The sequence below is a fragment of the Marmota flaviventris genome, chromosome 7 (assembly GCF_047511675.1).
Source record: "Marmota flaviventris isolate mMarFla1 chromosome 7, mMarFla1.hap1, whole genome shotgun sequence".
Lineage (NCBI taxonomy): Eukaryota > Metazoa > Chordata > Mammalia > Rodentia > Sciuridae > Marmota > Marmota flaviventris.
Genome location: NC_092504.1, coordinates 91,270,807 through 91,284,635, shown reverse-complemented (window position 1 = coordinate 91,284,635; position 13,829 = coordinate 91,270,807). Strand labels below are relative to the sequence as shown.

The following is a 13,829-nucleotide window of genomic DNA, read 5'->3' as shown; positions in this document are numbered from 1 at the left end:
AGAACAATAAATGAGGATGTGGAGAAAAAGGGACTTTTACACATTGTTGGTAGGTAGGAATGTAAAATAGTCCAGCCACTATGGAAATCAGTATGGAGGTTCCTCAAAGAGCTAATAATAGAACTGCCATATGATCCAGCAATACACCACTCCTTGATATTTCTCCAAAGATTTAAAATCAGCATACTTTAAAATTATAAATTTTCAGTTTTAAATTCTTAACTAAAGATATCATATTTCTGTTTATCACAAAAAAATTCACGATAACAAGGGATGAAATCATCCTTGTTGTTAATCAAGAGATGAATAAAGAAAATGTAGTATATATACGCAATGGAATTTTATTCTGCCATTAAGAAAAACATTTGCAGGAAAATGGATGGAACTGGAGAGCATCGTGGTAAGCAAAATAAGCCAGACTCAGAAAGAAAGGTAAGTATTATATGTTTTCTCTCATATACAGAAACTGAAGGGAAAAAAAATGAAGGATGTTATGAATGCAAAAGGGAGGAAAGGGACCAGAGGGAGAAAAGAGAAAGGTAATGGGGAAATGACTTTGATTAAACCATGTCATAAGCATGTATAAACATGCCATAATGAAATCCACTATTCTGTATGATTAATATACACTAATAAAATTATTTTTAAAAAACCCTTTAGTTTTAAAGGAAGCTTTCACAAAAGGAGACTTAAAAAACTTCATAGGTTAGGCTCTTCAGAATAGCCAAAAATGGATGATTTCATTTTATTGTCTTCATTGCCTGAACCTACCCCATTCAAAAGTGGCACAGAGTAACACTGATTCTCTTCCTTTAACCTACAATCATAGATAGGCAGTTAAATGTCCAAGTAAATTATTTTCTTAGTTCTAACTTTAGACATTGAAGGGCACTTCTACATTAGAGATTCATCCATATTCATCAAGGAACAATGTTCAGGTTCAGCTGTTCTCTTTTCTTCTCTTTTGTTTGTATACATCTAGAAGAACATAAAGGAGAGTATCAGAGAAAAGAAATTAAGATTATGAAGCTGGAAAATATTGGAATGAATGCCACTTTCATATTGTATGTTTTTAAATCTAAAATAGCTAAATTATTTGGAGGGAAATATTAGAGGAGTGATGTTCATTTATTATTCTAGTAATAGTCTTTAAAATTAAAACAGGACTATATGCTGTATGTTTTTGATGGTTTCATGAGAGAATGATTTTGACTAAAGGCTCAAGCACAAGATACCCTAAAAAGTTAAAAAATATTAAACCCTTAAAGTATCAGATTGTAAGAACTTCTAAAGCAGGACTATTCAACTGAAATTTCATGCCTTTTGTGGGGGTATGCCACATACCCTCTCTGCCAGGAACTTCCAGTATACATAAAGCCCTAGCAACCAGCCAGGGACATCACATCTATACTCTCTCCAAACTCAAGGGTCTCATAGCTTAGGGAAAATAAAAAGTAGCAACTTTTCACAAAAAGATTGGGATGTATCATTTGAAATTGTAGGCTTTCAAACTGTATTCTCCATTTCCTAACATTTTAAGAATTAATTGTTCAAGCAGTTCTGTAAATGTGCCTACTAGAAGAAAAAGTAGGCCCAGATCTTCACCATGTTGGCCTAGGATCTGATTTCCTTAACAAGACCTCTAAAGTGCAAGAAGTAAAATCAAGAATCAATAAATGAGATGGATTCAAACTAAAAAGCTTGTCAGCAAAGGAAAACAATCACTGTGAAGAGAGCCTATAGAATGGGAGAGTCTTTACCACATGCATCTCAGATAGAGCATTAATCTCCAGGATATAAAGAAATTAAAAAAAAAAGAATTAAAAAAAAACTCTTAACACCAAAAACCCAAATAACCAATCAATAAATGGGCTAAAGAACTAAACAAACACTTCATAGAAGAAGAAATAATAAACAAATATATGAAAAAATGTTCAACCCCTTCAGCAATTAGAGAAATGCAAATCAAAACTAAGATTTCATCTCACTCCAGTCAGAATGGCAATTATCAAGAATACAAACAACAATAAATGTTGTGAGGATGTGAGGAAAAAGGTACATGATGGGACTGCAAATTTGTGCAACCATTATGGAAAGCAGTGTGAAGATTCCTCAGAAAACCTGGACTGGAACCACCATTTGACCTAGCTTCCGCTCCTCAGTTTATAACCAAATGACTTAAAATCAGCATATTACAGAGATGCAGCAACATCAATGTTGATAGCAGCTCAACTCACAATAACTAAACTGTGGAACCAACCTAGGAGCCCTTCAACAGATGAATGGATAAAGAAAATGTGACGTGCGCGCGCGCGCACACACACACGCAACACACACACACACACACACACACGATGGAATCTCACTCAGTCCTAAAGAATGAAATGATGGCATTTGGGGGTAAATGGATGAAGCTGGAGAATCATGCTAAGTTAAATAAAACAATCTCAAAAAACCAAAGGCAGAATATTTCCTCTGATATAAGATGCTAATTCAGCAAGAGGCAGGAGCTAAGGAAGAATAGAGTTACTTTAGATTCAGTAGAGAGGAGGGAGTATGGGAGTGGGAAGAATAGTAGAATGAATCAGACATTATTACCCTATGTACATATATATCTATATGACTGGAGGGATTCTACATTATGTACAACCAGAAGAATGAGAAATTATACTTTATGTGTGAGGTATAATTCTATTGCCATAGATAACTAATTAGAAAAAAACCCATCAACCTGCTAACCCTTATTTGTAGCATTTATATTTAATATATATAGCATTTACATAAAGTAAATTTATATTTAATAAATGCTATAAATGTGAACTTATGAAAAAAATTATAAAATTTATTTCCATTTCATATATCAAATTTCTAAGAAAATTTTTTATTTTAAGAAGGATTTGCTGTGTTTAAAAGAGTATGATTCAGTTGCCTAGATTTTAGAGAATAATCAAGTCACATTTCATGAGAATCTGAAAGATGAAACATAAGGATAAGTGTTTATTCTTCAATGTCAAATAAAATCTTCAATGCCAAATAAAAATCACTGGAAGTTATGACATGTTTAATAGTAAAATCTTAGTAAGAAGTACTTGTATTTAGTGAGTTTACATGTTTCTGTAAGCCAATGTTTAGGAAATTATAGTAAATACAAGTTCAGTGTTAAGATCCTTGCAAACGTTTTCTCTAGATTCTGAAGGAGACCAGGTATATATTCTTCATTTTTTGCCAAAATTCCAATCTATAGAATGACTGATCCAATGCCTTTAAGAATAGCAACATTCCTCAGAAAACCACACACACTTTCAGAAAAACAAACCAAAAGAAAACAGGAAAATATCCCAATATTCTGGTGTTGTTTGAAAAATATTTTTAGGTCTCTGGTATATGTTATCTTATAAATATAATCTCACATAAGACCATTCTGGCATCTAGTTTGAGAGTCATTTAGCTATCTGAACTCAGAGGAATACTAGAAATGCTCATTGTTTTACCACATATCCTTTAGATGGAAAGGAAGAAATATGAATAAGGTAGGACCATGCTTCCAAAGTGCATAAGTAAAGGATACTCTTCATTATTGCGGATGTCAACCACCAGGAGCTTTGGCTTACTGGACTTTGTTTTCTTTGTGGGTGTTTTGAAGTGGCCTGTCACTGTGAGCTCACACAAGTCAATCAAGTCCTCTGCTGAAATCCGGGGTGATACTTCAGATTTTAGGTCATTTAATGGGATGGATTCTCTTGACTGGAAAACACATGAAGAGAAATCAAAAATATTGAGAATATTGCAGAGACAAACTAGAGACAATATAAAATACATTCAGACTTTCTATATTAATCAATATAAATATAGTACAATGGAAAAGAGAAAACAATCTTATTTTAGCAGTATATTGTGTACCTGTGCTCTTAGCTATTGAGGCACTTCGGCAATTCTTTATTGCATTTATAGGAAAGCAAATGTACAGATGAAGCAAAATTTTCCTTATGAGAATCCTGTGTATCTTTTAAAAAACCCCAGCTCCTCTAAGCACATTAGTTTTCTTCCTGTGTAATTACTGTTGTGAATTATATTAATTACAATTTCAGTAATATGAGAAATTGTAATGTAACTCAGGATACATACTAATTAAAGAAACTCATTCTAAAATATGTATTAAAATTTTATAATATAATTTAATATGTGTTAAAATTTTATAATTTATTATATATAAATGGTTGAGTGAAAAGTAGATTCTCTGAAGAATAAAAAACAATCTGATGCTTTCTTAGGAAACCAAATTGACAACATGTCTTAATTACGAAGTAAAAGCAGTCTCCAGAATATCAAAGTAGCACACTGGTCTATGTGCTTTTTGTGTGGCATAACGATGATTCAGACAAGGGACAAACAGCTATTCTCTTTGTTATTTAGTAGGGACAAGGATTCTCTCACATACCTATAACAGACAATAAAATTATTAACATAAATTTAGTCACTCCTGAAGGCTTATGTGACATAATTTTAGAATTTAAAATTTACTTGATTGAAAAGAAGGGAATTCAAAGGATAAATCTTTATATTTTTAATAAATTATCAAAATTGAGTCTACTTATTATCTCAATTATTAATTTGATCTCTCTTCTCAGTTTCATTATGGGATTATATATTTAGAAATTCTAATTTAGTATTTCCAGGCAAGAGAACATAAATCCTATGGATCATTTATCAGACAGATATTTTGAAAATAATATTTTCCAATTCGAGTTTGATGTCAGCTCTCATCTCTTGGATTTCCCTGACCGCCGTAAATTCTTCAGTGGTAAAGCACTTGTTCTCTCACTTTATTAACTTAAATAGAAAAGGAAATTGCAAAGCTTCACAGGTTTATGGCTTTTAATAAAAATAGGCATTAAGAATTTTAATTTTTTAATATTAGGAATTAAAGCTACTTAAACATTCTGAAATTAAAAGTGCTTCAGAAAGATTAAAGAGCTTTAAAATCAGCAAGCCATACAATCAGTGCTTCCATCTCCTTTTCATCAGATTTCAGTTTTCACAGGTATTTTTCCCAGCCTTCACATGAAGTTACACATTTATGAAGATAAAATAAAGAACTTTTGACTTATCTAGTTGTACTTTTAGTTATTGACAAAAATGGCATTTCAAACTGAAATTTCAACTGTGTGAAAGAAGTACCCTGGCTGAAGAAGACGATTTTGAAGTAAAATAGAAGAAATTAAAAATGTTTAGAAAAGATACATAAAAGAACGGCAAAGAAATATAATTTTGAGGTTCCACATTCTTTTCCAGATCTTTCATTCCCCAAGGTAGTCTCTCTTCAAGGTCTGTCACTTCTAAATTTCTGGGAAATTTGTATATCTACCCTGTGTAGTGTTCATTAGTTCACTGATAAATAGAATAAAAAAAGAGAATATCTTGAAAAAACCCATAAAGTAGGGGACTTTCTAACATTATCTACTAATCAGATAATGGAGACTACTATCAGCCTAAAGGATCCTGAGAATGACCAGACTGCTGTCATCTTTACATACCTAACTGTACTTACCTCTAATCCAATTCTCTTTAAAAGAGGAGCTAAGAATCCATAAAACATGGTTTGAGATGGCCCACATCCTCTCTAAATATGTATTCCTTGCTTTCCTAAACAAGTCTATTTGTACCTCTGCTGAAATTTTTAAAAACTTTTTTAGTTGTTGATGAATTTTTATTTTATTTATTTACATGTAGTGCTGAGAATTGAACCCAGTGCCTTGCACATGCTAGGCAAGCGCTCTATCACTGAGCCACAATCCCAGTCCAAAATTCCTTCCCATCATGTATGTCAAGGACCCTGCTGGTCTTAAGTGGATTTTCCACCTCTCTCCAAGGAACTCTTTGGGACCTTCTCAGATCTTCTATAGATCTCTCTTCTCCAGTGATGATTTTACTGACAATTTTACTACACTAAGAAACGATTAATTTAAAGAAAGACTCTCTTTGGCATTGTTTCTAACTAAGTGTGTCATATGTGAGATTTTAAAAGATTATTGTTACATGAAATGGTAGAAACACAAGAGGAACACTGACAAATATGATCATAACTTTTCAAATGTCTACAAATATGTATGCGAAAGGAACTTAAATATTACACATTCAAGTTCCTCTGTAAATTAATTTTAGGATATTAACAAATTAGGTTTCGGACAAACCACCCTACTTTAAGAAGAAAATAATTATGATATTCATTATTTTTTTTTGAAATTTTTTAGATATTTATGGACCTTTATTTTATTGATTTATTTATATGTGGTGTTAAGAATCTAACCTAGGGCCTTACACATGCTAGGCAAGTGCTCTACCACTGAGCCCCAACTCCAGTCCCTATGATATTTAAAATACATAATTTTTTTTTAAATTAGTTTCATAAGTGATTTTACAATTCATTGTAAAATCTCCCCTACGGCATTTAAAAAAAAAATCTCTGCACAACTTACAACTTCTGTCTTATTTAGTATCATAGACATCAGAATTTTCCTTGTGTGACTAGTTTTCCAAGTTCCTGAGACTTGGTTTATGGACAAAGGATAAGAATTTAGAGTAATTATAGAACAATTCCAGAAATGTCTATTAATTTGGAATTTCAGCCCAAGAACCTATATATATGATGCATATATATGCTTACATATCTAAAGTGCAAATACTTGCATTTGTCTGAGAACTACTTTTTATAAAAAGTCATTTTCTATTGCCATCCCAGAATCAGAATTTATTTGGTGGTATTACTGATAAAAGTCACTAAATAGGACCCTTTGAAACAGTATTAGCATGCATTAGTGATAATTCCACCAAGTAAGCCAAAATCTAAACCTGGTAAAAATGCAGACATTTTCCTGTTTTCAAGCACAGCATTCTATATCAGGCAATTCTACCAAACACACTGGGAAGATGACTTGATCCTACCAGGGTATTGGTTCTATCTCTAGGAGGTATACTGATGCAAGCTTCTCATTTAAAAATCTGCCGACATTTGTTTTTCCAATTCAGCTGATATAAATGAGGCAGAAATTTTAGTCAGGATCCTATTTTAACTTGAAATAATTTTCTGAAGTTCAGTTTACAAATATCCAGAGTTTCTCAGGTTTATAGCTCTTGCTCTATAAATTCTGACACTGTTCTCCTGGAAGCAGGGGCTCAGACTTGTTTTTATATCCTGTTGCCTACTATAAAGCTTGGAACTTAGTAGCTACTTAAAAAAATTGAGTGACTTAATGAAAAGATAAAGAAGGAAAGGAAGACATCTGAGAAGGAGTATAGGAAAATAGGCAAGGAGAAAGTATATAGAAATAAAGGGACAGTGATAAATAAATCATGGCTCTCAAATTTTGAACATAAGTAAAAAACTTAAAAAGAGTAATGTTGATAGAAATCAGATGAGAGGGAAGGTAAGTTCTGATTTAGATATGTGAAAATGAGACGGCCAGGTCTACCAAGTTGAAATGTCAAGAATGCATTTGGAGAGTAGACATTTAGGATAGGTTCCAGCTACAGGGTCATAGTTTTGAAATCAGCAGTATAGAAATTGCAGTTCAATTCATGAGAAAGGATGAACAATTTAAAGAAAACAAAATTGTCAAAAAAAATTCCCAATTTTGTCGGGCACATAAATGCTTAGCTGAGAAAAAGCTTAATAAAATTAAGTAAAATATTAATAAGGCTTGGATAAAAATGGGACTAAGATTTTTAAAGTAAGATTCTTCAATTCTGATTTTTCCACATATTTGTAATAAACTGACTATGCTTTCTTAGTGCTAGAAATTTCAATCTCGTGCATAAGGAAGTATTTATAGCCTTTTGCAAATGGCATAGACAGACATCATTATCATTCTCAAGGAAATTTTAACTAACGCTACAAAGATATTTTTATCTATATTCACTGTTTCAATAGCACTTTTTTCCCATTTTCCCCTCTTATTTGGGAAGAGGTTAATATTTTTAAGATTTAGAAATACTGCATCTGAAATGGAGTTTGAAATAACTGTCATGCTCCATGCTCTCTTTAGTTTGGCTCCCAAACTAAAGAGATTTCCCCAACTTAGGCAGAGATAATGCATATGAAATATAAATAAGAGTAGAGATAGAATGTTTTTAGTGATGTGTTAGCTTTTTGTCACTGTGATCAAAATAGATGAGAAGAACAACAGAGGAAGAAAAGGTTATTGGGGCTCACGGTTTCGGAGGTTCAGTTCATGGATAGCTGACTCAGTTGCTCAGTGCCAAGATGATGTGGAACATAATGGTGAAAAGGCATGGCAGAGGAAAGCTGCTCACCTCATGTCAGGCAGGAGCAGAGACAGCTTGAGAGCAAGAAGCAGGGATAATATAATTCTCAAGGACATGCCCTCAGTGACCTTTTTCCTCTAGTCATATGCTATCTGCTTACAATTACCACCATTAATCCATTCAAATTATTAATCCATGAAATGGATTAATCCACTCATTGGTTTATAGCTCTCCTAATTATTTCATCTCTGAATATTCTTACATTGTCTCAAACATGAGTTTTTGGGAGACACTTCTAATACAAACCATAATAAGTGACTGGGTATTTTATGTTAAATTTTTCAGATATGATCTGGGAAAATTATAGGTTAAATTTTTGCAAGGAGAGTAATTTTCCCTTTGATATGTGATATTGGTTTGGAGATAATTCATCTCTCTGGGCCTTCGTTTTCTGATGTATAAAATGAAGTGGCAGGAATAGATGGACATTTATTTTCTCTCTAGAATTCCATGACTTCTTTGTGACTGATCTGTATCTAGAAGTAGGTCCCGAACCTCTTGCTTCTCTCTTGGGACAAAAGTAATACACCTGTACATAATAATGCCATTGAAGTTTCTACTTTAAGAGATTCAAGAGTGATTCTCACTGTGAGGCTTCATAAGTACTGTTCATAAGCATGATATAATTATATCAACTGAGACCAATACAAGCTTCTGTATTTCAATGACAAGTAGCTGGGTAATATTTCATACGGTTTAAATTGGTCTAAGTCAGGATAGAAAAGATAGATGGAGGTTACAGCAAAGAACTCTAGTGTTATTGATTTGTAAGACAAAAAATGGGTTGAGGTGGTAAGGTGGTATGGTGTTGGTGTTAGTTACTTGCATGTAAGTTTCTGAAAGTGATTTTCAAAGTAAAACCAGAACATGATATATTTCCTGGACTAAAGTAAATAATAAGCTAATGAGAGTGGTTCCACTAAGCTTAACTTCTGGAGTTACTTTGATACCTTCCTTGCAGAATATGGTAGCACTGCTATTCCACAAAGCATACAAGTTCAATAAGAGGCAACAAACAGAGGAGGAATTGGTTCTGGTTTTTCTATTGCACAGTAGGAGAGCTATTGGTTAAAAAATCTGATGAATTTTGAAATGACTATACAGTATGAAATTTCCAACATGTAAAAATAATTAATATTTGAGAGGGAAATGGTTATTACCCGATTTCATTACTACATATTGTATACATGTGTTAAATTACCACAGCGCACCCCATAAAGATGTATAAAATGTCTCAATGAAAAAGAAAACCAAAAGAAAAACTAAAACTGTTTTATGTACATAAAGTATGTTAAATAAAATAGCCATTATAATTAAAATTATCAGTTATAATGCTACAGATGAATTACAGCAATATTTTAGATATATTCGATGCTAAAATTACTAAATTAAAAAAACTTCATATCCTTTTTTTGGCTTAATATAGCTTAATATATAATAAGAAGGTAACCCAAGGAAAAAATATGGATAATATTTTTTGGTAGTTAAAAAAATCTTTAAAATACTATATAAAGTGTGTGTGTGTGTGTGTGTGTGTGTATATATATATATATATATATATATATATATATATATATTTATTCTGAACATACATATTCACTAATGTTTTTTTTTATTTTTTGGTTTTTTGGGCCATATTGCCAGAGACAGTAAAATGTGTTTATAAGTATTTTATTTCTAGAAATAAAATAGCTATTCAATTGTAAAACCTGATAATAAATTATGGGTTAAAACATAGGAGGCTATTTAAGTCTCAATAATGATAAGAATACTACATATAATCAAAAATTAACTGCTGGTCCAGTAGTGTATGCCTTGTAATCCCAGTTACTGGGAGACTGAGAAAGGAGTATTCCCAAGTTCAAGTCCAGCCTGGGCAACTTAACTGCTGGGGATGTAGCTCAACAATATAGTGTCCCTGGTTTAACTCCCAGTATTGAAAAAGAAAAGAACCAACAAATGACAAGTGGACATATAAAGCCACATAAGTTGGTAGCAGCATCTTCACAAAAGTAAATTACTTATTACTAGAAACAATGATCACTTTTTCAAAATTTTCAGTAAAGTTTCTTTATTTGTAGAGTCTTATAAATATTTTTTTCCAATTTCTACTCAAAAATCACAAAATTGCCTATTCTATGAATTTTTGTGATCATTTCACACCAGCTATGAGCAGGGACTTCAAATATAACACTAATTTAAACAAAAAGTTTGGCAGTTTCTGATAAGAATGACTTCTTTTACACAAACAGATATCAGGATTTAGTCTAGACTTAAAGCTGATTCTGAAAGGTGAAATAAAACACAGGCAAATTTCAGTAGTCAATAGTCATAGCTTATCTTTACCTCCTACTGATCATCAGAACAAGATGTAAATAACATACATGATAAAATTTTTAAGAAATCATAATGCATGACACTTTCATAACATAGTAAAATTTATCATTCAAATCCAAAGACAGCAAAACACTAAAGACACTACCATTAAATCCATGTGTAAGATAAAGAAGTCCACTATTACCATCATTATTTAATATTTTTCTGAAGAAAAAGGTGAAACCAGTAAATTATATAAAAACATAAGATGTATACAATTGGAAAAAATACACAAAATTATCATAATTTGCAAATAGAAATCTGAATCATCTGGCAAAAATATTTCAAAAGAGAGAACAGTAATGTGGCTGAAAAATGATGATAATGATTACAGCAAACACATTTTTTGTATTTACTTTCTTGTATTTACTATGTACCAGCAGTTGTTCTATTCATTTGATCCTCCTGTCAGTCCTTTAAGATATGTAATAAATATCATTATCCCTATTTTAAAGACAAGCAAACAGGCATAGAAAAGTCAAGAGACTTGCTTAAGTTTATGCATCTGGTCTGTCAGTGCTAGTAACAAAGACCTGAAAGTCTGTACTCTTAATTACTACACCAAATTGTAAAATCATCAATATATCTCTATATAAAAAAACATTCAGCTAGAAAATATAATGAAGTAGAATGTCCCAGAAATAACAACAGAAGGTTAAAATAGCTAGGAATAACACAAACAAATATGCAAGAAAACTTTACAATGTCACAAAGAAACTTAAAAAAATGTCATGAATTAATAGAAAATGTATCTTGTTCTTGCGGGGGAAAAAACCCTCTCAATATCAGACACTAATTTTCCCTACTTATCTATATAAATTTAATTCAGTAACAATAAAAATAGCAAAATTATTTTCCCCAAAATATTAAGAACAAAGGTAAAACAATTCATATATATATATATATATATATATATATATATATATATATATAAAATCAAATGAGTACTATGATTACAATTTTAATAACCTTTTGTTACTAGAAAGGATAGAAACTACAAAAGACAAATGAAACTGAAAAAAGGACATTAAAAAAATAACAAATACATTTGGGAATCTAGTTTACCATAAAGATATATTTAGAATTACTGAGAACTATTTAGTTTATCCAAGAAAATAAACATTTTAAGCTATCCATTTGAAAATATAAAAGTTGAAAATATATTAAGTCAAATCTGTCCAGACTCTATGAGCTTACCATATCTTTGTTAAGTGAGTGTTTTGCTTAATTTCTCTACGACTTCTGAACAGTAACCTATAATTCAGATACGTGTACTTTGCAATAAGTTTAGGGAGAATTTTACTCATTTTGGGTGTGAGTGAACAAAGAAATAACCTTTAGCAGTAATTCTCCAGCAGATATGAGGATGCTGCAGATAAAACTGCCTTTTCCTTTCACATTCTGTACTTTTCTTTGTTAGATTCTGTATAAATCAGGCTAATAAGTTAAAATTTCAGATAAATTTTAATTAAAATTTTAAAATGTAGTAAATTTATATATAATTGTCAAATCTCATACAATAAGACTTGTTTATTTGAGTATTTTATAAGAAATGCTAAGAGAATGGCTGAATAAATAGGATATTTATACCCTGAAAACTGAAAATCATTAGATTCGCTGAATCCTGTAGGTAATAACTGTGTCTGTTGTTGCTAACTCTTCTGTAAAATTGTGCCAGAATCTATTTCACTTTAAATGCCATGGAATGTCAGTGATACATGAAATGACATCCCTGAACTTTGAGGTTGCATAAGAAAGACCTCTGTGCAAGACCCCAGATATTCATTATCTAGTTGGAATTACACTATCTGTACCCATCACTCTTCATGAAGAAAATATATTCTATAGACTTGCTGGTGGAAAACATTGCTACAGAAGCTGTCTCAAATCAATACTGAATTAAATCAGGCTGTAGAGGAATAAAAACTGTCACCAGCATTGTCTTTCTGGCAACTGCAATGTGGATATGCTAAAGCTATGTCAAGGCATAGCTCTTCTGTGTGTAGGGAAGTGTGCCTTTGTCTCAGATAGGTTCAGCTCCCAGTTTTGGAAATTCTAAGTAGGATACTCTGTGCTACATCAAGACAATTGTTATTTTCACCAAAGACAATAATAATTCATATTATTTTCTTCTTTTGTAATTCCTATCAAGAACCCAATCCTAACAGCCCTGCCGTCAAAATTTCCAAACATTTCTTTCTTTTCTTCTTCACCTCTCCCTCTGATAATCACTGTCAGTACAATACAACCTAGAACACCAATGGTGCAATATTTGTGTAACTCTGGACATTTTCCCTATGCTTGTTTCACTTGCTGAATTGATAGAGCACTCTTCCATACAGAGGACACTTGTGCACAGTGAAATCAGAAGAGTGATGTTTACTTATTTGATGATTTAGGATGAGAAAACCTAGGCATTTCTCTATCTTACAGGAAGAAAACAGTTTTAATATCATTATCCCTATTTTAAGGGATAACAAATTCTGGTTTCCCCAAGATAATTTCACATTAAAAGTTCAATAGTAAATGTTTTAAAATGTGGTGGCAAACATCATTTACATTTTCTAAGTGTCAGACTGCTACAGTGAAACAACAATTAGATTTAAAAAAAAAAAAAAATATATATATATATATATATATATATATATATATATATTGTAGTTGGACACATTACCTTTATTTTTTAATTTTTATGTGCTGCTGAGGATCAAACCCAGTGCCCCCATGTGCTAGGCGAGCTCTCTATCGCTGAGCCCCAACCCTAACCCCAACAATTAGATTTTTTATAAGAGAAATATATGAAGGTTTATGAATAAAAAGCAATGATAAACATGTATCATTAATTTACAGTTTTTTTCACCTGGAAATAAGAATCATCCCTCAGTTATTTTGTTACATTTTTCAAAATTTATACTTGCCTCTCCAAAGAATTTGAGACAATGTTTGGTTCATTTTACATTCTGATACATGTTTTTTTATTTTTTTGTCCCATACTGATATATTATTTCCACCTGCCAAAAGCAGTATTCTGGTGTGTTGAATTAAATTAGACGCTAAATTTGTAACTGATATGCTGTGGGAAAGGAACTTTAAAAGTGATAAAAGTCTTGCCAACTCTATACACAAGTAGC

General features: G+C 31.8%; 1 protein-coding gene across 4 annotated transcripts in view; it reads right to left on the bottom strand.

The window, feature by feature from the left end:
* Tbck (TBC1 domain containing kinase) overlaps positions 1 to 13,829 on the bottom strand; it is a 224,266-nt gene that overhangs the window by 43,086 nt on the left and 167,351 nt on the right. For 3 of the 4 annotated variants that reach the window (XM_027935483.2, XM_071614491.1, XM_071614492.1), the window contains exon 24: positions 3,569 to 3,744. In XM_027935483.2, coding sequence (XP_027791284.1) covers positions 3,569 to 3,744 — 176 coding nt within the window. The remainder of the gene's footprint in view (positions 1 to 3,568; positions 3,745 to 13,829) is intronic. The other variant, XM_071614493.1, reaches the window with a different exon arrangement.